Raw genomic sequence first — 21,409 nt, 5'->3', positions numbered from 1 at the left:
CGTGTAGGCACACAGGGACATGTGTGCTCACAGACACCCTCCTGGCAGCACGGAGACCCCCGAGTGTGAGGGGACCCCGGGGCTGGGGGGGAGCGGGGGGGACTCTGTGTCTGTGTCCCCTGGCAGGGTGTGTGTCCCCATCGCGGTGTCACCAGCCCGTGTCTGCAGCTCCGGCGTGCCCCGAGTGCGTCCAGCTCGTGTCCACTCCTCATGTCCAAGCCCCTCTGATGTCCATGTCCCTCCTCGTCCACCCTCTGTGCTCCTCCGTGTCCCCCCGTGTCCCCCGTGTCCCCCGGTGTCACACCGTGTCCGTGTCCGCCCCCTGGTGTCCGAGTCCCATCGTGACCACCCGTTCACATTCCTGTCCCCTGGTGTCCGTGCGTCCCCCTCGTGTCCGTGCCCAACCCCTGGCGTGTGGCCACTCCGCTGTGTCCGTGTCCACCTGTCACATCCGTGTCCCTCCGTGTCCCGTGTGTGTGGTCAACTCCATGTCCATCCCCCCAAAGCCGTGTCCCTCCACGACTAGCCTGTCCCCAGCCCCTCGTGTCACTGCCCCTTTAAGTCCACCCTGTCACATCCGTGTCCCTCTGTGTCCCCCGTGTCCCCCTGTGTCCCCCTCCCATGCCCACCCCTTCATGTCCGTGTCCACCCTTTCGTGTCCGTGGGCCTCCGTGCCCAATCCTTCGCGTCCGTGCTCACCCCCCGAATCCCCCGTGCCCACCCCTCGTGTCCCACCGTGACCACCGTGTCCCCTCGTGTCACCGCCCCTTTCACTCTACCCCTCGTGTCCATGATCCCCCGTGTGTCCCCGTCCCTTGATGCCACCCCCGTCGCGCCCACTCCTCTCCTCCTTATCCCCTCGTGCGTGCGCCCACCCCTCAGCTCCGTGCCACATCCTCATCCCTCCGCGCCCGCGACCGTGCTCTCCCACTCTCCACGTCCCCCGTGTCCCCGCGTCCCCGCGTCCCACCCCGTCTGTCCTCAGTGCGGTCCCCACCTCTCCCCCTCCCTCTCCGCCATCGCCCCTTTAAGCGCGGCGCGCGGCGCGGGGGGGGTGGTGGCGGCGCTGCCGGAACAGCCGCGCGGGGGGGGCGCGGCGGTTTCAAGCTCCCCCTCGGGCGCGCGGCCGCAGCCGGCGGGGCCGGGCCGGGCCGGGCCGGGATGGCGGCGGGGGCGGCGGGGGCGGCGGGGGCCGCGCGGGGCCGGGCCCGGGGCCGCTGACAGCCGCCGCCGCGCCATGTACGCCAAGGGCAAGGGCTCCGGCGTGCCCTCGGACGGCCAGGCCCGCGAGAAGTGAGTGGCGGCGGCGGGGGACGGCGGGGGACGGCGGCGGGGCGCGGAAGTTTTTTGGCGCCGGGGGAGCGGGGACGGAGCGGGAAGGAAGAAGGGGGACGGTGTCTCTGTGTGTGTGTGTGTGTGTGTGTATGGGGGGGAGATCGGGGAAAAGCGGGGGGAGATCGGGGGGCGGGCGGACCCCCCGGCCCCGCCCCGCCGGGGAGCACCGGGAGCCGCGGGGCAGCGGGAGCTGCCGGGGGTCAGCCGGGCACCGGGAGCCGCGATGAGTCCCCCCCCCCGGTTTGCGGCATCCCCCCGGGGCACCGGGAGTCGGGGTGATGCCCCCGATCCGTGCCGTCCGCCGGGGTGCCGGGTGTCGGGATGATTCACCTGGTCCGTGTTATCCCCCGGGGCACCGGGAGCTGCGGGGGCATCGGGAGCCGGATGATTCGCCCCGATCTGTGCCGTTCCCCCGGGGTACCGGGAACCGGGATGATCCCGCCGGTCCGGCACTTCCCGGGGCACCGGGACCCGGCATGATTCGCCCTCGGTCCGTGACATCCCCCGGGGCACCGGGAGCTGCGATGTGCCGGGGTCCGCGGCTTCCCCCGGGGCACCGGGAGCCGCGATCACGCCGGGGCTAACGGGAGCCGCGATGTGCCCCGCGGGTATTGCCACATCTTGAGGCACCGGCACCCGGCGCGATCCTCCCGGTCTGCGGCATCCCCGGGGGGCACCGGCAGCCGGGATGCCCCTTCCCCAACCGTGCCATCCCCCGGGGCACCGGGACCCGGGATGATCCGCCTGGTCCGTACCGGGAACCGCGAGCGCACCGTGGCTGCCGGGAACCGGGCTGTGCCGTCCTCCTCCGGGGCACCGGGAGCCGCGGTGATCCCCGCGGGCATTGCCATCCCCCGGGGCACCGGGACCCGCGATGGCCCCGGGACTACCGGGAGCCGGGGCCGTGCCCGGTTTGCGCCATCCCTGAAGGCACCGGGAGCCCTCCCGGGCCGTGCCATCCCCGGGGGCAGCGGAGTGGCACCGGGGCTGCTGCTGCTCCCCGGGACCGTGAGCCGCCGTTCCCGGCTGTCCCCGTCCCGCTGTGTCCCCGGGGCAGCTGCAGGGGTCGGGGGGCTGCACCCACCGCGGCCCCCCGGAGCTGGAGCCCCGCAGGTCCCGTTACTGCTCCCGGGAGGAGATGGAGCACCGGGGGCTGGGCCCTGAGGTTCCCTGAGTGTCCCCTGCCGGGGGACACCCGTGGTGGCACTCGCCCCCCGGGCCACATCCTGTGTGGGATGTGTCACCTGCCCTGGAGCCACCCCAGCCGTGGGAAGCGGTTGCCGTGGAGGGCGTGCGGTGTCCCCGGTGGGAGTCACTCGGTGTCCCCGGTGGGAGTCACTCGGTGTCCCCGGTGGGAGTCACTCGGTGTCACCCCTGGGGTCCCTGGCGGGGAGGTGACATCGAACCTCCTTCATTAATTCCGCACTAATTGAGTAGGGGAGGGGCTCCGTCCTGACTGTTCCCCGTGTCCCTCGGGGTCCCTTGGGTGCGGATGTCACCGTGGGGGTGGCAGGTCGCTGACGCTGTCCCTGTGTCCCCATCCTGTCCCCCGCAGGCTGGCGCTCTACGTCTACGAGTACCTGCTGCACGTGGGGGCCCAGAAATCTGCCCAGACCTTCTTGTCGGAGGTAAAGGGGGGGACAGCAGCACCCCCGGACCCCCAAACCACCCTCGGGGGGTCCTGGAGCCCCAGCCCCGGTGGGGGCTGCTGACCCCCGCCCTCCCCTGCCCGTGTCCCTCCCTGCAGATCCGATGGGAGAAGAACATCACCCTGGGGGAGCCCCCCGGCTTCCTGCACTCCTGGTGGTGGTGAGTTGGGATCTGGGGGGGGCTTGGAAAGGGCGGGGAACCCCAAAACCATTCCTCTGGGTGGGGGTCTGGGAGCTGCCCCCCCCCCCACATCGCCTGGCACCCCATAAAGCTGTCCCTCTGCTTTTCCCATCAGCGATTTGGGGGCTCCTTTTCCCCTCCCATCCCGCCCCCCCCTCTGCCCGGCTCCTCCAGATGGATCCGATTTGGCACCGAGAGTGGAGCTGGGGGGGCTCCAAGGCCCAGGGCTGGACCCCCACACTGAGGGGGTGACCCAACAGAGACCCCCCGAGGGGGGTGATGAGGATGTGGGGGGCACCCCATGGGTGGACATCGCTTGGGGGGGGGGCTCTGGGGGGGTGTAAATGATCAATTAGTGATTTGGGGGGCCACACACACACGCACAGAGTGAGGTTTGGGGGGGTTAAACTGGCCCCCAGCCAGCACCCCCCAAACTTGGAGTGGGGAGACACCCAGCACAGATTTGGGGCTCTGTGCCCGAGCACCTCGAATCCCACACCCAGAACAGGGGGGGCGCGGGCAGGAGAAACCCCCCCAGTCCCCAAAATCCCGCCCCGGGATGCTGCAGCCTGATGTAAAGTCCCAGGAATTTGGGCTCCGGCCGTAGCGACCGTTTCCAGGGAAAACAGGCGGCAGCAGCTCCGGAGCCGGGAGGCCCCCGCCGACAACGGGGGGGACACGGCCACAGCCCCCCCTCGCCACATCGGTGACACCGTGGGGTTCGGTGGGGGACTCAGGGGGCGCAGATTGAGGCGGGGGTGGGGGGGTCCTCACTCTCTGCACCCCCTTTTCCCGGTTTTCCCCAGCGTCTTCTGGGATCTGTACTGCGCCGCTCCGGACCGCCGGGAGACCTGCGAGCATTCCAGCGAGGCCAAAGCCTTCCATGACTACGTGAGTGCCTCGGCCGGGGGGTCCGTGTCCTGCGGACCCCTCCCCAGCCCCTCCCCGGGTCCCCGCATGTCGCCATCTCTGTGTGACCTATTTCCCCGGGGTGGCAGCGAGGGGGGGTTAATCCCTGGGGGCCTGGCTCGGTGTCCCCTCCCCAGGGGACACTGCTGTGCCCATCCCCCATTGTCACCCCCCTCTAGGGCACAGGGACCCCCTCCCCCTGACCCCCCAGTGCAACGCTGTGGGCACAGCACCAGGCTCTTGCTGTCCAAACGGCGATGTCCCCGTGTCCCCATTCAGTGTCCTGGGTGTCACTGCGGGAGCGGAGCCCCCCACACACTGAGAGGACCCCCCCCAGATCAGCTCTGCTGCTTCCCGGCGCCAGCTCTGGGGGTTTCATCGTTGGCACGGAGTCAACAGCCCCCGGTGTTCCCGGTGTTCCCGGTGTTCCCGGTGCTCCCGGTGTTCCTGCAGGCACGGGGGGACCTACAGGGGACACCGTGCCCTGGGATGGGGGTGGTCCCTGGGATGGGGGTGGTCCCTGGGATGAGGGGTGGTCCCTGGGGTGCTGCGGGGTGCAGGATGGTGCAGGATCCGTGTCCCACAGGACGCTGTGGGGTGCTGTAGGGCGCCGTGGGAGGCAGGATGGGGATGCAGCCCCACGGAGGCTGCAGGATTCTGTGGGATCCACCACCAGTGGCGTGGGGTGTGGGATGCTGTGGAGCCCACGGTGCTCTGGGATGTGGGATTCTCTGGGATACGGGATGCAGGATGCCGTGGGGTGATGCAGGACACTGTGGGGTGAAGCAGGACACTGTGGGGTGATACAGGAGGCCGTGGGGTGAAGCAGGATGCCGTGGGGTGATGGAGGACACTGTGGGGTGATGCAGGACACTGTGGGGTGATAGAGGACACTGTGGGGTGATGCAGGACACTGTGGGGTGATAGAGGACACTGTGGGGTGATGCAGGAGGCCGTGGGGTGATGGAGGACACTGTGGGGTGATGGAGGACACTGTGGGGTGATGCAGGAGGCCGTGGGGTCCACGCTCCCACAGGATGTGGGTTGCTGTCACGTGTGGGATGCAGAAAGCCACGGGCTGCAGGGCGCTGTGGGGACACACAGTGACAAGGCGGGGGGACACCTTGGGGTGCAGGACAATCCATGTCCCCGTGGATTCAGGACCCCGCAGGAGCCCCCTCACCCCCGTGGGGTCCCGTGGGGCCACGCTGGCGCCGCGGGGGCTGCAGCAGGACCCCCCCCCGGCCGCCCCCGGCCCCCGGCGCTGCGCAGAGCTGATTTCCATGCTGGAATTAATGAGGCTGCCGGTGCGGTGACGGTGACGCCGGGGACATGGCGCGGGTCAGGCCACGTTGCCATGGCACTGCTGCCTGGCAGAGCTGGGGAGCGCCGATGGTGGGGCGGCCCCCACGCAGCCCCCCCACAACCCGCTGGGGTCCCCCCACGCAGCCGTGGCCCCATCCCAGTGCCCTGCTGGGCTGAACTGGGGGTCCCAGCGTGGGGCTGGGGTCCCTCATGTTCCCATGGGTGCCACCCCCCTGCTCCCAGACACAGAGGGACCCCCGGGAGCATCCTGGTGACCCCCCAAAAAGTGGGGGGGGTCCAGCCTGCGCGCAGCAATCAGAGGGGGGACATTGGCAGCAGCCGCCCCACAGCGGGGTCGGGGGTCCCCCTTTGGGGGGAGCAGCCCCCCAACTTGTCCCCCACGTGTGTCCCCCCCCTCCAATTTTCTCCCCCCTGACCTTGAGCCCGCAGGAGGAGCCGCAGCTCCCCAACCTGTTGCCATGACAACTCTGCTTTGCGCCGCCGAGTGATGGGGGGACACGGGGGGGCCCCAATTTGGTCCCTGCTCCGAGGGGACAGCGCTGTCACCCCCGTGGGGCTGCATGGGGCAGCGGGTGGTGGCCCCGATGTGTCGCTGTCGCTGTGTCTGGGGCAGGAGCGAGGCGTCCCCAAGAGGGGACACGGTCTGTGCCCAGCCCTGGGGTCCCCCCAGGACCCCCATGCACCCCACCCCCGTGGGGTAGAGACCCCATCTGGCTGTCCCTGGGACTCCCACCCCTGCGTGTCACCCGTGTCCCAGGCATGACCCCGTGTGCACGGCGTGTCCCCACCGGGTGTCCCCATCCCTGTCCCCAAAACAGCAGCACCCTCCCGTCCCTCTTCCCCTCTAACCCCCGCGGGACCCCCATCCCCGCAGGGCTGCCGGGGGGTTTTGGGGCGGAGGGTTTTGGGGCGGGGGGTTTTAGGGCCCCCCGGCTGGAGGGGGCAGCGCAGGGGGGTCTCCTCCCTTCTGCTGCTCTCCTCCAAATTGAAACCAGTTGTGGCGCAGGGGCCGAGCCGGAAAAGCGGCGCATTCCTTCCCTTAACAGCTCCCCTCGGACGGGGCCGGGCGGCGAGCGGGGCCCCCCGCCCGAGCCCCCCACTTGGGCTGGGAGGGGGATTTGGGGCCGCGCTGGAGCCGGGGGGAGTGACAATGGGGGGACAGGATGGGGGCTCCGGCCCCCGATGTGAGCCGGGCGGTGTCTCTCCCCGCAGAGCGCGGCGGCGGCGCCCAGCCCGGTGATGGGGAACCTGCCCCCCGGGGATGGCATGGCCGGGGGTCCCGTGCCCCCCGCCTTCTTCCAGGTACAGCGAGCCCCTCGTGTCCCTGCCGTGTGTGCACACACCTGAGCCCGCTGTTGTGCGGGGTTTTTTTTTTTGGGGGGGTGGTTATACCCCCACAGTTTCCCACTGTGTCCCCACCCTGAGGTCACAGCCCCTTCCCAAAGATCACAGCACCCCCAAAAACACCCCCCACCCATAGCTCGTGTTTCTCTCCAGCCTCCTGTGGGTGTCCCCCACACCTGCACGGGCAGGTGAGGGCTGGCACAGCCCCCCCAGCTCCTCAGCCCGCTCCTCACGGCCCCCCCAAAGTGACACCGGCCTCCCCAAAGTGACACCGGCCCCCCCAAAGTGACACCGACCCCCCCCCCCAGCTCTGGGTGACCCCCAAACCCCCCTCTCTTGCAGCCCTTCATGTCCCCCCGCTACCCCGGCGGCCCCCGGCCCCCGCTCCGGATGCCCAACCAGGTGAGGAAGGTGGCTGGTGGGAGGGAGACCCCCTCCCCATTAAAAAAAAAGGGGTGCAGCCCCCCCGGAGCCCCCTGACCTGCTGTTTTCCCCCCTGTGTGCAGCCCCCCGTGGGTGTTCCCGGCTCCCAGCCGCTGCTGCCCAATGCCATGGACCCGGCTGCGCGCTCACAGGGTGAGTTGGGGGTCCTCGGCCCCCTTCCCCAGACCCCCCCGGGTGGGGTTTTGGGGGGGGGCTGTGGGGGTCTCACAGCTCCTCCCCACCCCGGTTTGTGCAGGGCATCCTGGCATGGGGGGCCCGATGCAGCGCATGAACCCCCCCCGAGGCATGGCCGGGATGGGGCCACAGGTACGGGATACTGGGATACTGGGATAATGGGGTACTGGGGTATTGGGGTACTGGGGTATTGGGATACTGGGATAATGGGGTATTGGGGTATTGGGATATTGGGATACTGGGATAATGGGATATTGGGGTACTGGGATAATGGGGTATTGGGGTATTGGGGTACTGGGATGATGGGGTATTGGGATATTGGGGTACTGGGATACTGGGATACTGGGATAATGTGGTATTGGGATACTGGGGTATTGGGGTATTGGGATACTGGCATAATGGGGTATTGGGGTACTGGGATATTAGAGTACTGGGATACAGGGGTACTGGGATAATGGGATATTGGGGTGCTGAGATGATGGGGTATTGGGGTACTGGGATAATGGGATGATGGGGTATTGGGGTACTGGGATGCAGAAGTACTAAGGTATGGGGTACTGGGATATTGGGATAAGGGGGTAGTGGGATGTTGGGATACTGGGATAATGGGATTCTGGGATACAGGGGTACTGGGATACAGGGTTACTAGGATAATGGGGTACTGGGATAATGGGGTACTGGGATGATGGGGTACTGGGATGTTGGGGTAACGGGACACTGGGATACTGGCATGCAGGGGTACTGGGAAAATGGGATACTGGGGTACTGGAATAATGGGATACTGGCATGGGGAAGGGACAGGGATACGGGGGTGGAAGTGGTTACAGGGACAGGGGACAAGGATACGGGGCTGGGAATAGGGACACATGGGTACAAGGGGAAAGGAATGGAGATATACGGATATAGGGGCAAGGTACAGGGACAAAGGGAAGGGGAATTCAGGGATGGGGACAGGGAAACAAGAACAAGGAGGTGGGTGGGGACAGGGATGGGGATAACGGGATAGAGATGGGGACAGAGGGGTGGAGACTGGGAATGGGGATATGGGGATGGCTTTTGGGGATAGGGATGGAAGTGGCAGCAGGGATGGGGACAGGGTTACAGGATGGGGACAGGGGTACAGGGTGGGGACACGGGTACTGGGTGGGGACACGGGTACAGGGTGGGGACAGTCTCACAGGGTGGGGACAGTGCCAGGGGTGTCCCAGCCCCGCTGACCCCCCCTCTCCCGGCAGAGCTACGGCAGTGGGATGCGCCCCCCCCCCAGCTCACTGGCCGGCCCTGGAATGCCCACCATGAACATGTAAGACCCCCGTGCCCCTCCCCAGGACCCCCCCAGGATTTGGGGGGGAGCCTCAGGACCGGCAGGACCCCCCTCACTGTCCCCATTGCCTTCCCAGGGGTCCTGGTGGCCGCGGGCCCTGGCCCAACCCCAACGCCAACTCCGTAAGTTTTGGGATTTTGGGGTGCTAATAACTTGGGGGGGGGTCTATGGGGGTGCTGCCCCGGTGTCCCCCCCCAGTGCTGACCCCTCCTTTGTCCCCCCCAGATCGCCTACTCCTCCTCATCCCCTGGGAATTACGTGGTGAGTATTGGGGTGCACTGTCAGGGGCAGGGGGGGCTGCAGTGACCCTGTGACCCCCCAACCCGCCCCCCCATTTTTCCTTTTCCCTTTTCAGGGCCCTCCTGGGGGTGGCGGCCCCCCCGGAACCCCCATCCTGCCCAGCCCCGGAGGTGAGTGAGGGATGGGGTGGGGTTTAGGGGATGTCACTGGGATCTAGGGGGATGTGAGTGGGATTTGGGGGGTGTGAGTGGGATTTGGGGGGGCTGTGAGTGTCATCTGGGGGTGTGAGTGGGATCTGGGGCTGTGAGTGGGGTTTGGCAGGGTATGAATGGGATCTAGGGATGGGAGTGGGATTTTGGGGTGTGTGTGGGATTTGGGGGCATGTGATCTGGGGGTTTGGGATCTGGGTGGGTGTGAGTGGGATTTAGGGGTGTTAGTGGGATTTGGGGGGTGTGAGTGGGATCTGAGAGTCTGAGTGGATTTTGGGGTGTGAGTGGAGTTTGGGAATGTGAGTGTGATCTGGGGGTGTGAGTGGGATTTGAGTATGTGAGTGGAATTTGGGGGGCTATGAGTGGGATCTAGCTGTGTGAGCAGGATTTTGGGTTGTATGTGGGATTTGGGGGTGTGTGATCTGGGGGGTTGGGATCTGGGTGTGTGTGAGCAGGATTTGGGGGTGTGAGTGGGATTTGGGGGGTGTGAGTGGGATTTGGGGAGTCTGAGTGGATTTTGGGGTGTGAGTGGATTTTGGAGATGTCAGTGGGATTTTGGGGCTGTGAGTGGGATCTGGGGGGTGTGAGTGGGGTCTGGGGGGGCCACGCTCACCCCCCCACGTCTGGTGTCCCCCCCAGACTCCACCAACTCCAGTGAGAACATGTACACCATGATGAACCCCATCGGACCCGCGGGGAACCGGCCCAACGTGAGTGACGGGCTTGGGGACAGGGATTGGGGACAGGGATTGGGGACAGGGATTGGGGACAGCGACTGGGGACAGGGAGGGGTCCCCACAACATTCCTCAGCCCCCCTTTTCCCTTCCAGTTCCCGATGGGGCCCGGACCCGAGGGGCCCATGGGCGGGATGAGCGCGATGGAGCCGCACCACATGAACGGATCCTTAGGTGGGTGACACCCCCTGGGGACACGAGGGGACCCCCCAAAACCCCAAATCCTGTGGGATAGGAGCTCCAGCTGCAGCTGGATGGGCTCGTGCAGCAGGAGGGGCAAATGGATGGGAGGGGGGAATGGATTTGGGGGTGCTCACGGGGATTTGGGGACATGTACAGGGATTTGGGGACACACATAGGGATTTGGGGACACACATAGGGATTTGGGGACACACAGAGGGATTTGGGGACACACATAGGGATTTGGGGACACACAGAAGGATTTGGGGACACAGAGGGATTTTGGGGACACACAGAGGGATTTGGGGGCACAGACAGCGATTTGGGGACACACATGGATTTGGGGACATGTACAGGGATTTGGGGACACACAGAAGGATTTGGGGACACACACAGGAGTTTGGGGACACAGATGAACTGGGGGACACACACAATCCTATGGAAACACACGTAGATTGGGAGGACACAGTTTGGGGGACAGACGTGAATTAGGGACACCCAAAGTTTGGGGACACACGTGGATTAGGGGGTCACTAATGCCCCTCTGTCATCCTGGCAGGCTCCGGGGACATGGATGGGCTGCCAAAGGTGAGCTGGGGACCCTGGGACCCCCACGGTGCTGGGACCCCATTTATTGGGGCTCCCCCGGGTGCTGGGACCACCCCATTTATTTGGATCCCATTTTTGGGGGGCTCCCCCCATGTGCTGGGACCCCCCCATGTATTGGGACCTCATTTATTGCCCCCCACTGTGTACTGGGACCCCATTTATTAGGACCCCCCCCTATTTATTTGGACCCCATTTATTTGGATCCCATTTATTTGGGTTCCCCTTGTGCTGGGACCCCATTTATTGGGACCCCCACTATTTATTGTGACCCCATTTATTTGGGCTCCCCTATGTGCTGGGACCCGATTTATTGGGGACCCCCCCCCCTATTTATTGGGACCCCGTTAATTTGGACCCCATTAATTTGGACCTCATTTATTTGGGTCCCATTTATTTGGACCTCATTTATTTGGACCCCATTTATTTGGATCCCATTTATTTGGGCTCTGCCACATGCTGAGACCCCCCCCCCCATTTATTGTGACCCCATTTTTTTGGGCTCCTCCTTGTGCTGGGACCCCATTTTTTTGGGACCCTCCCTATTTATTGTGACCCCATTTATTACCCCCCACCTCCCCTATTTATTGGGACCCCATTGATTTCCCCCAAAACCCCCATACCCTGAGACCCCATTTATTACCCCCCAAACCCCCAAATAACCCCTTCCCTTCCACTTAACCCTTTCTCCCCTTCCCCTTTTATTTAATTTAATTTAATTTAATTTTATTTTATTTTTTCCCAGAGCTCTCCCAGTAATTTGGGGGCCCTGAGCAACCCCCCCGGGACCCCTCGGGACGACGGCGAGCTGAGCAGCAATTTCCTAAACCCCTTCCAAAGCGACAGCGTAAGGGAGGCGGCGGGGAGCGCCGAGCGCCGGGGGGGCAGGCGGCGAGGGCGGGGGGCCCGGGGGGGTCGCGGCGGCGGCAACCGGGGCCGGGGGGGTTCATCCATCAAATCTCCCTGGCGACCCTCGGAAATGGTGACAGCGACATCATCATCGTCATCATCAGCAGCATCAGCAGCGACATCAGCGACAGCGGCGACATCGGCGACATCGGGCGGGGGGTCGCCTTGGCCGAGCGGCGGCGCGGCGTGAGGAGGGGGCGGCGTGGGGGGGGGTTATTATTATTATTATTATTTTATTTTTTTGGGGGAGGGGGGGGAAAGGGAGAAGGGGAGCAGAGGTTTGTGCGTTTGCCTCCCCCCGTCCTTTTCTCCTCACCCCGGCGACCCCGAAGCCCCCCGCCCTCATTCCGTGTGTCCCCGCGGCCGCGCGGAAGCCCCCCGCCCCTAACGCTGTGGTGTCTCCGCTCTCTCTATAGTACTCGCCCAGCATGACAATGAGCGTGTGAGCCCCGCGCCGAGGCCGCCGACAGCCAGACGCCCTCACCCAACCACCGAAAAAAACAAAAAAACAAAAAAAAAAATTCATTAATTTTAATGATCAGCCCGTTCTCCCCACCCCCCCCTCCAAAAAGAAAAAAAAAATCCAGCCCTGCCTTGTCACACCCGAGCCCTCCTCATCTTGTTCTGTCCGTTTAGTCCACCTCCCCCTGGGATTTTTTTTTTCTTTTTCTTTTTTTTTTTTTTTTTTCTTTTTTTTTTTCTTCCCCCCAAACGAACACTAAAAAAAAAACAAAAAAACAAAAAACCAAAAAAACACCAAAAAAAACCAAAAAAACAAAAAAAACGAGAGGAGAAAGCGCGGGAGGGAAAAAAAAAAAGAGAAAAGGAAAAAAAAAGGAATAATAATGATGATTAGAAATAAGTCACGTGACTTATTTGCTCCCCTCTGTTCCCCCCCCAAAAAATCCCTCCCCCCAGCACTGGGACCCCTCCCCAATTGTTTTCCAGTCCTTGCCACCCCCCCTGAACTGGGAATGTTCCCAGCACTGGGATGGACCCCCCCAAAAAAAAATCTGGGACCCCATTTATTGCCCCCCCCCAGCACTGGGACCCCCCCTCTCTGTACTGGGACCCCATTTCTTGCCCCTCCCCCATACTGGGGACCCCTCCCCACATTCCCACCGCGGACCCCCGCTGCTGGGAGGGGCTCTGACATTCGGGGGGGCATTTTTGGGGTGTTTTGCCTTTCCCCCGAGGGGGTGGCACCAAACCTGGGGAGGGGTTTTTTGGGGTTTTTTTGGGGAGTGGGGGGGTTCACGGCATTGCACCCCCTCCCCTCCCCTCCACAGCAGGTGGTGCCAACCCCCCCTCCCCAATTTGGGGGGTCTGGGGGGGGCTTCACTGAGCTGTGCCCCCCCCTCCCAGTTCTCCCAGTGTCACACTGGGATGGGGGAACCAGCAGGACCCCCCCTTAAATCCAGCCTGTGCTGGGGGAGGGGAAAGGAGTGGGGGGGACAATCTGTGACCCCCCCTCCCCATGGAGCCCCCCCAGTTCTCCCAGTGCAGGGCAGCCCCCCCCCAGCCCCGGGGGTCCCCCTTTGGCCCCCCAGCCCCGTCTGTGTGCTCAGCCAGCACTGTGACCCCCGGCCCCCCCCCGAGCGCCAGACCGGGGCCCCCCCGACCCCCGACCCCCCCCCCAGGGACCACTTTAATATGAAGGAATTTTTTTTTAATTTTTTTTTAATTTTTTTTTTTTTTTGGTGGGGGGGTGGGTGTTTTTTTTTTTCGTGATTTTTTTTTTGTGATTTTTTTTTTTTGCTGATTTTTTTTCCTCTTTTATAACAGAAAAGACCTCAAAGCCCCTCCTTAAACCCCCACCTCAAGAGCCCCCCCCCCAAACCCCAAAATGCCGCCGCACACACCCAGAGCCCCCCTCCCCTGTACAGCCCCAAACTTGGGGGGCCCCCTCGTGTCCCCCCCCCCCCAAAAATGGGGTGCAGCCCCCATAGGGGTGACCCCCCCCCCAATAGGCGTAGTCGTTCTGTTTAGGGACCCCTCCCCTCATTTCTAAGCCTCTAGATTCCCCCCTCACCCCATTGCTTATCAAATTAAAATGGGGGAACATCCCCCCCTCCCCCACCAAAAAAAGAATAAAAAGCAAAAGAAAACCAAAAAAAAGAAAAAAGATTAAAAGAGAGAAAAAAAAAAAAAGATTTAAAAAAAAAGCCCTAAAATGACAAAAAAAAAAAAATCCCTAAAAAACCAACAACACTCCACGACCCCCCCAACCCCCCCCCGCCCCCCGCATCAATAAATGTAATTTGATTTTTTTTCAGAAGGCGGCGATATTTGAGTCTCGCTGGGGGTGGGGGGGACCCCAAAACCAGGTGAGGGGGGCCCAAAACCGCATGAAAAGGAACGAGGTGAGGGGGACCCCAAGGACCGAGTGAAGGGACCCCAAAACCAGGTGAGGACCCCAGGAACCACCTGGGGGACCCCAAAACCAATGAAAGAACACAAAGAACTGAGTGAAGGGACCCCAAAAACAGGTGAAGGAATTCGAAGGGACCCCAAAACCAGGTGAGGACCCCAGGAACCACCTGGGGGACCCCAAAACCCCAATGAAGGAACTCACAGAACCGAGTGAAGGGACCCCAAAACCAGGTGAGGATCCCAGGAACCCCACCTGGGGGACCCCAAAACCAATGAAAGAACTCAAAGAACTGAGTGAAGGGACCCCAAAACCAGGTGAGGATCCGAGGAACCACCTGGGGGACCCCAAAAGACCACACAAGACCCCAAGAACCAAATGAGAGACCCTAAAACCAGGTGAAGATCTCAGGAACCACTTGGGAGACCCCAAAAAAACCCCACACGAGACCCCCCCAAGAAGCAAATGAGGGACCCCAAAAACCCAAGGCAGGAGATGCCACGCTGTGCTCCGGGTTTATTGGTGGGTACAAAGCTTCACAGTTCGGAGTCGCCATCAATAATTGGGGTGGGGGGGGTGAACAACTCCCCTCCGAACCCCCCCAAAACCCACCCCCCCAAAACCCACCCCCCCTAAAAAGCTGCTCCGGGGTTGGCACGGGGGTTAGTCGGCGCCGTCGATGTGCAGGGGGGCTCGGGGGGCTCCCGGCCGGGGGGCACAGGGGTGCCCATTGAGCTGGGCGGGCGCTGCCGGGCTCTTCTTGGGGACAAGGGGACAAGTGGCCCCGCCGGGACAGGCTCGTTTGGGGCTGGGCTCCGGCCTCTGCATCTTGTGCTCCAGCAGCATGTGGTTCTGGGGGGGCAGCCCCAGGCAGGCCCTGGGGGGGCACACACAGGGGTCAAAACGGGGACACCCCCAGGGCTGGGGGAGGTGGCACGGAGTGGGGGACACGGGGCATGGGATGGGGTTGGGAATGGGGACACTGGAGTGTGGCACCCCCAGGGGTTGGGCACTGGGAGCAGCTGGAATGGGGCACCCCAGGCATTGGGGATTTGGGCCCACTGGGGCTCAGATCCGTGAGGTTTGGGCACTGGGACCCACTGGAGTTGGGCAGCCCAGCCACTGGGACCCCCAAGATTTGGCACCCCCCGGCACTGGGAACCCAAAGAATTGGTTACTGGTAGGCACTGGTGCTGGGCACTGGGATCTGTTGGTTTCAGGCACCCCTTGGGCATCAGGTACTGGGAGCCCCCTGGGCAGGGGGTCCAGGGGCTGTGTGTTGGGGACACCCCAGGCAATGGCACCTTGCTCCCCTTGGGCACCCCATGACTGGGAAACGGGGACCCATCCACGCTGGGACCTCGTCCCCATCACCCACCAGCACATACTGGAACCCACTGGTGACACCACTGGGACCCACCCACCAGCACTGGGACACCCCAAGCCTTGTCCTCCAGGACCCCCTGGATTCAAACACCCCACGGTGGGGCACTGGGACCCTCTGGGTACCCCCACACCGGGCCCCTCCCCGCAAGCCTTTGGGTGCCACTGTGCGGGCACCGGGGCGGTGACACTTGGTGGCCGCGAGGACGGGGCGGTACCTCAGGATGTTCTCGATGCAGCTGCGCTGGCGGAAGAGGGCGTTGACCACGGGGGTGCCCTCGGGCACCAGCGGGGCCTTGCAGAGGAAAGCCAGGATGGACAGGACGCTGTGGAAGCCCTGGAATTCGGGGTCGGCCTCGGTGCAGAAGGTGATGCGCTGGCACAGCTCCGTCAGGATGGCCAGGTCCAGGATGATGGGGCTGGCCAGCAGCGAGTCCTGCGGGCAGCCAGGGGGGTCAGGAGCCACCCCAGCGCTGAGGGGACACTCTGGGGACACCCCGGGGACCCTGCACGCACCTCACAGGTGTTGTGGATGACGATGGTGTTGGTGCCACCCATCATGATCTCGGACGTATATTCATCCAGCGCCCGCTTGCTGTCCCCCACGTAGGGCACGTACTTGATCACCACCTGCCAGAGCCACGTCCCTGTCACCCTCATTGTCACCTCCACGGGTGTGAGACCCCCCCTGAGGCCCCCCAACTCACGCAGTGGTCAGGCTTGTCCTGGGGGCCGTAGAGGATGGGGTTGGCCTGCACCGTGTCGTCCACCACGTTGCTCTTGGAGATCTCCTTGGAGCGGAACTGCTGCGGCGCCGACAGGTTCTTCCCGTCGTTGTTCCCCAGGTGGTTGTAGCTCACGATGGATTTAGTCTGGGCGGGAGGCAGGGAAAGGTCACCCCGTGTGTCCCCTGCAAGGTGGGGACAATCCCCCTTTGAGCCCTCACGTACCTTGAGGCCGGCGCCCACCAGGAAATCCACCAGCACCGACTTGAGCTTGGTCTGCCCCGACTTGAAGTCGTCGCCGCCGATGAAGACGCGGCGCTGGGCGGCCAATTCCACCGCCCCCGGCACGAAGGTGTTCTGCGGGGAGCCGTTGATGTAGGCGCAGCCCTCCAGGATGCTGGCCACGGCGAACAGCGTGGACGGCGACACCTCCAGGCCTCGCTGAGGGGGACACGGGGCAGCTCAGGGCCACCGCGGCGCTGGGGTCACCCTGCCCCGGGGCCACCCTCCTCCCGGTGTCACCCTGCCCAGGGGTCATCCCCCCACAGTGTCACCCTGCCTCGGTGTCACCCTTCTCCCGGTGTCCCCCTCCTCCCGGTGTCATCCCCCCCCGGGGTCACCCTCCTCCCAGTGTCACCCTGCCCCGGGGTCACTCTCTTCCCGGCGTCACCATTCCCAGTGTCACCCTGCCCCGGTGTCATCCTCTTACTGAGGACACCCTCCTCCCGGTGTCACCTTCCTCCCGGTGTCATCCCCCCCCGGGGTCACCCTTCCCCGGTGCCACCTTTTTCCTGGTGCCAGCCTCCTCCCGGGGTCACCCTGCCCCGGTGTCACCCTGCCCCGGGGCCACCCTCCTCCCGGGGTCACCCTCCTCCTGGTGCCACCCTCCTCCCAGGGTCACCCTGCCCCGGAGTCACCCTCCTCCCGGTGTCACCGTCGTCCCGGGGTCACCCTTCTCCCGGGGTCACCCTGCCCCAGTGTCACCCTCCTCTCGGTGTCACCCTCCCCCAGTGTCCCCCTCCCGCCCCCCTGACCTCGATGGCCCTCAGCAGGTTGTCGGCGGTGTCGTTGAGCCCCGGCACGATGTCGCAGAACCTCTCGGTGTTGGCCGTCCACAGGACGATGACTTTGTCCACCCCGCTGCTCTCCTTGAAGTCTCGGATGTCCCTGCGGATCTGCTCCACCTGGGACACGGCCGAGGAGAACTCGTCAGCTCGGTGACACCGCCCTCCGTGTCCCCTTTGTCCCCTCCCCTGTCCCGCCCTGCCAGGACCTGCTCGGCCATGGAGCCTCGCAGGACGTTGTCCGCCCGCTCCTCCTGGTTGGCGGCGATGAATTCGGGGATGTAGATGGAAGGTCGGGGCTTCATCTTCTCCATGTGCGGCCAGAGCTGCTCCTGCAGCGGCCACTCCAGCACCTCCGCCCTCCTCATGGCCTCCGCCAGGTTCAGCGAGGAGATGTCCCAGCCTGGGGGACACGGCGGTGACCCGCGAGCTCGGGGGGGGACCTCGCTCCGCCCTGGGGTCCCCCCCGTGCCCCACTTACCATCGAAGACGATGTCGTTGGGGTGCACCATGGGCAGCAGGTCCCGGAAGGGCACGTAGACATCACCGCAGGGGCCGGTGCCCAGGCACACGGTGGAGGCTTGCAGCAGGGAGCCGTAGTAGTTGGCTGTCTGGGGTGGGACAGGCAAGGGCGAGGCGCTGGCGGGGGGAGGAGGGTCCCCAGAGTCCCCAAAATGGGGGATTGGGGTTGCAGAGCCCCTCCACAAGGGCGGGGAGGAGATCGGGGGTGAAGGACAGCGATGGAGCTGAGCTTAGTGCCCCCCATCCCTGTGGGGTGACCCCAGGACCTCACTTTTAGGGACACTCACCCTGCTGGGACCTCCCCGGGGTGTTTTTGGGGACACTCGCCCTGCTGGGACCTCCCTGGGGACACCCACCTCACTGGGGTCCTTCTGGGGACACCCCAGGGACATGGCCCTTGCAGGGGTCACTCTGAGGACACCCACCCCGCTGAGGTCACATCGAGGACACCCACGCCACTGAGGTCACTCAGGGGACGCCCTCTTCATTGAGGTCACAACTGGGGACACACCTCTTGCTGGGGACACCCACCTCGCTGGGCTCAGACTGGGGACATCCCCCTTGCTGGGGTACCCCTGGGGACACCCACCCTGCTGGAGTGGAGGACACCTCTCTCCCTGAGGTCACACTGGGGACAACACCCACCTCGCAATGGTGACACTGAGGTCACACCTCGCTCAGGTCACCCTTGGGGGACACCCACCTTGCGCCCCGTCTTGGTCATCCAGGACAGCCCCAGCTTGTTGGCCAGCACGGCCGCTGTCACCGTGGTGCCGTTGTTGCCCCCCCAGCCCACCAGCATCACCCCGAGGCGCGGCACCTGCCGGCCCGTGCGGAACGTGAAGCGGGTGGAGCACGGCCGCACCTGGGGACAGACACAGAGGGGACAGCTGGGGACAGCTGGGGACAAGCGGAGCCCCTCCCCTGAAGCCCCGCGGAGCCGCTGCGCACCTTGGTGACGCCGTTCTCCTTGCAGACGTGCACCGTGCTGTAGGTGTACTTGGCCTCGATGAAATCCTTGCTGTAGGTGACGTTGGGGCTCTCCACGAGGAATGGCTCTGCCATTGTTCCTGGAGCTGGAATTGGAGGAAATGGGTGTCAGCTCCGCCGGGCCACCCCCTCCCGGCCCCCCCCGGGCCCTCCGCCCTGCTGGGACGTGGCCGTGCCGCCCGTGGGGACCTTGGCTCCCTGCCCCTCCCAGCGCCGTGGTGGCACTGCGACGGTCACTGCGGCCGCTTCCCACCCGTGTGGCGGGACAGGGAGGGGGCTTTTGGGGGGGTCAGCGTCACCCCAGGACCTCACCGAGGGCCCAGAGAGCCGAGGGGTGCCACGGGTCCTGCTCAAGGCAGGCAGGGGCTGTCCCTGCTGTCCCCTCCCCGGGGGTGGCACAGGAAGGCGTGGGGGACTAGGGATGCTCCCAGGGGACATGGGGTGTCCCTGTGGGAACTGTGTCTTCCCTCGATCCCTGGGGGCGACAGAGGTCGCTTCCAGGTGACGTGGGGACAACGCTGCACCCTGGCGTGGCGCACAGGCTCCACGGGGACAGGGAGTGGCCCTGCTCCTGAGGGTGTCGGAGCGTGCAGGGGACATGGGGACAAGAGGCTGTCCCAGCTCCCAGGCATGCAGAGAATTTGGTGACAGGGGCGGTCCCTACACCCTGGGGTGACAGATGGGGCAGGGGACGCGGGGATCAGGGCTGTTCCCACTCCCAGAGTCGTCCCAGGGGACATCGCGACCAAGACTGTCCAGCTCCCAGGGGTGGCAGAGGGGACACGGGGACAGGGGCTGTCCCAGCACCCCGGGGCGCCACAGGGGACGTGGGAACAAGGGTTGTCCCTCTCCAGGGAAAAGGGGATCTGGGGACAGCGGGTGTCGCAGCAGCCCGGGGTGGCGGGGGACAGCGGGACGAGAGCGGAGCCCGCCGAGGGCACGGGGGGACACGGATCCGCAAACCCGAACCTCCCCGGGGCTCGGTGCCGCCCCGCCGCGGGCACTCACCGGGCCGGGCCGCGCCGGGCGCGCAGGAGCCGGAGCCGGTGTCTGCGTCTGTATCGGTGCCGGTGCCCGGTGCCCGGTGCCAGCGGTTGTGCCCTGTGCCCGTTGTCCGGTGGCGGCGGTACCCTGCGCCCGGCGTTCGGTGCCCAGTGCCGACAGCCGGTGTCCGGTGTTCAGTGCCCGCTGTTCGGTGCCCGGTGTCAGTTCCCGGTGTTCCGGTGTCCGGTGCTGCCCCGCGGGGACGATGCGATCGCGCTGCGGCCGCCCCGGCTCCCGCCGCTTAATCGGCTCGGCGGCCCCGCCCCGGCCCCGCCCCCGCCCGGCCCCGCCCCCCGCACGTGCCCACCGGCCCCGGCAGCCCCGGACCCCCCGAGCCCCGAGCCCCGAGCCCCGGTCCCGGGACACGTGCGGGGCTCCGGGGCCACGGCGGCCGCTCGGAGCGGGGGCGGCGGGAGGTGACGGGCGGGACGGGGGAAGCGGCCGCTGACCCGGGAAGGGGAAGTGTCGCCGGGGCCGGTCCCGGGCCAGGACCGGGGGGTCCCGCCGCCGCCTTCCGGCCATTGACAGCCCCGGGCCGGCGGCTTCCTGCGCCCGGGACCCGCGGGCGCCTTCCCACGGCGCCGCTCCCACGGGGCTGTCCCCGTCCCCCTGCTGCTGCCGAGGGTTGGGGACACCCCAAAAGTCCCCCCAGCACCCCGGAGCCCCCGGCGTGGACACCCCGAAGGTCACGGCCACCCCGGTGTGGGCACCGCAAAAGTCCCGGGGGAGGCAGCGCGGAGCCCCCGGGGCGGACACTGCCCCGCGGGTCCCCTCGGGCTCTGCCGGGTGACAGCGGCCCCTGTGTGAGGCCGCACGTCCCGTGTGGGCGCGGGGAGCGCCCGGGGCCGCCGCAGAGAAAGGGGTCGTGGCCGCCTCCCCCGCTGGCGGCCCCCGGGGTCCCGCTGCCTTTCAATGGCCCGCCCCGCTTCAAAGGGGCCCCCCGGAGCCGCAGCGACGCCCCGGCCCCTTCCCCACCCTCGCTCCCCGCAGACACGGCGAGGACAGCTCTGCCCTCCTCCGCCACCCACCCCGCTCCTCGGGGCTCGCTGCCATCGCCACCCAGCCTCCGGCACGCAGCGGGACGGGACCCACCGGGACCGAGCCCCGAGGGCACCTGCGGCCGGGCGGCCCCGGGGAGAGGCGGCGGTGAAGGGCACGGCGGTGCCGGGGGGCCGCGGCCGGCCCCTTGGCCACGGAGGAACAATGATCCCTTGGTGCCGGGTTGGAGGAACAAAACGAGCCTCGCGCTGGAATGCCAGTGCCTCAGCAAATTATTGAAACAAAAATAACATTTCTTTGTACAATAATCCTGGGGCGGGGAGGGTCCGGGCAGCGCTGCCAGGGGCCCAGAACTGGTATTTTTCCACTGCTTTCCTCTTCTTCTTTTTTTTTTTTTTTCCTCTTATTTTCTTACTTTTTTTTTTTTTTTTTTTTTTCGCCCCCCTCCCATAACTCCCACCATTGTTCCTTCCCCCACTCCCTTCCCACTCCTCCCACGCTCGGCACCGCATGAGCGGGGCTCCCTTGTTCCCGCTCGCCCAACGCGTCCATGGGCCGGGAGCCCGGGCCGGCCGCCCAGCGCCTTCGCTCCCCAGCTGCCGGGGGCTGGCCAGGGGCCAGCGGAGCCCGAGCGGAGCCATAGCGACCGGCCCCGCTCCCCAGCAATGGTGCCCACCCCCCGCTGCTGCAGACCCCCCGCTCCAGCCTCAGCGTGGGGATCCGGCCCACTCAGATCTTCCCCGGCG

General features: G+C 65.3%; 3 protein-coding genes across 3 annotated transcripts in view; 2 read left to right on the top strand and 1 right to left on the bottom strand.

Annotated features, from left to right (window-relative positions):
* UBA52 (ubiquitin A-52 residue ribosomal protein fusion product 1) overlaps positions 1-21,409 on the top strand; it is a 196,724-nt gene that overhangs the window by 109,233 nt on the left and 66,082 nt on the right. The gene's annotated exons all lie outside the window — the stretch shown is intronic.
* Positions 1,136-12,048, top strand: SSBP4 (single stranded DNA binding protein 4). The gene is made up of 17 exons (XM_066336205.1): positions 1,136-1,293; positions 2,891-2,963; positions 3,083-3,144; positions 3,972-4,056; positions 6,613-6,702; positions 7,087-7,146; positions 7,251-7,320; positions 7,424-7,494; positions 8,598-8,665; positions 8,763-8,808; positions 8,912-8,947; positions 9,042-9,096; positions 9,775-9,845; positions 9,966-10,044; positions 10,610-10,638; positions 11,402-11,503; positions 11,982-12,048. Exons 1-17 carry the CDS (start codon positions 1,238-1,240, stop codon positions 12,009-12,011), a joined length of 1,083 nt encoding a protein of 360 aa, XP_066192302.1. The 5' UTR covers positions 1,136-1,237; the 3' UTR covers positions 12,012-12,048.
* ISYNA1 (inositol-3-phosphate synthase 1) lies at positions 14,565-19,972 on the bottom strand. The gene is made up of 11 exons (XM_066336182.1): positions 19,629-19,972; positions 18,582-18,706; positions 18,334-18,495; positions 17,590-17,719; positions 17,318-17,511; positions 17,079-17,228; positions 16,270-16,485; positions 16,027-16,191; positions 15,836-15,949; positions 15,538-15,755; positions 14,565-14,813 (listed from the first exon to the last, which is right to left on the bottom strand). The coding sequence occupies exons 2-11, from the start codon at positions 18,693-18,695 to the stop codon at positions 14,600-14,602; spliced, it is 1,677 nt and encodes a 558-aa protein (XP_066192279.1). The 5' UTR covers positions 18,696-18,706; positions 19,629-19,972; the 3' UTR covers positions 14,565-14,599.

Source organism: Sylvia atricapilla, chromosome 26 (genome assembly GCF_009819655.1).
Source record: "Sylvia atricapilla isolate bSylAtr1 chromosome 26, bSylAtr1.pri, whole genome shotgun sequence".
Lineage (NCBI taxonomy): Eukaryota > Metazoa > Chordata > Aves > Passeriformes > Sylviidae > Sylvia > Sylvia atricapilla.
Note: the sequence above shows the minus strand (reverse complement) of the source record. Positions and strands in the feature narration are given on the sequence as shown.

What these genes read in the sequence shown, in the direction of transcription:
- SSBP4 (XM_066336205.1), top strand. Translation starts at nt 1,238, where the DNA reads ATGTACGCCAAGGGCAAGGGCTCCGGCGTGCCCTCGGACGGCCAGGCC. An exon ending in CCCAGACCTTCTTGTCGGAG is followed by an intron (nt 2,964 to 3,082) that starts GTAAAGGGGGGG and finishes CCCTCCCTGCAG; the next exon opens with ATCCGATGGGAGAAGAACAT. An exon ending in ACATGGATGGGCTGCCAAAG is followed by an intron (nt 10,639 to 11,401) that starts GTGAGCTGGGGA and finishes ATTTTTTCCCAG; the next exon opens with AGCTCTCCCAGTAATTTGGG.
- ISYNA1 (XM_066336182.1), bottom strand. Translation starts at nt 18,695, where the DNA reads ATGGCAGAGCCATTCCTCGTGGAGAGCCCCAACGTCACCTACAGCAAG. An exon ending in TGACCAAGACGGGGCGCAAG is followed by an intron (nt 17,720 to 18,333) that starts GTGGGTGTCCCC and finishes GTCCCACCCCAG; the next exon opens with ACAGCCAACTACTACGGCTC. An exon ending in AGGACAAGCCTGACCACTGC is followed by an intron (nt 15,950 to 16,026) that starts GTGAGTTGGGGG and finishes TGGCTCTGGCAG; the next exon opens with GTGGTGATCAAGTACGTGCC.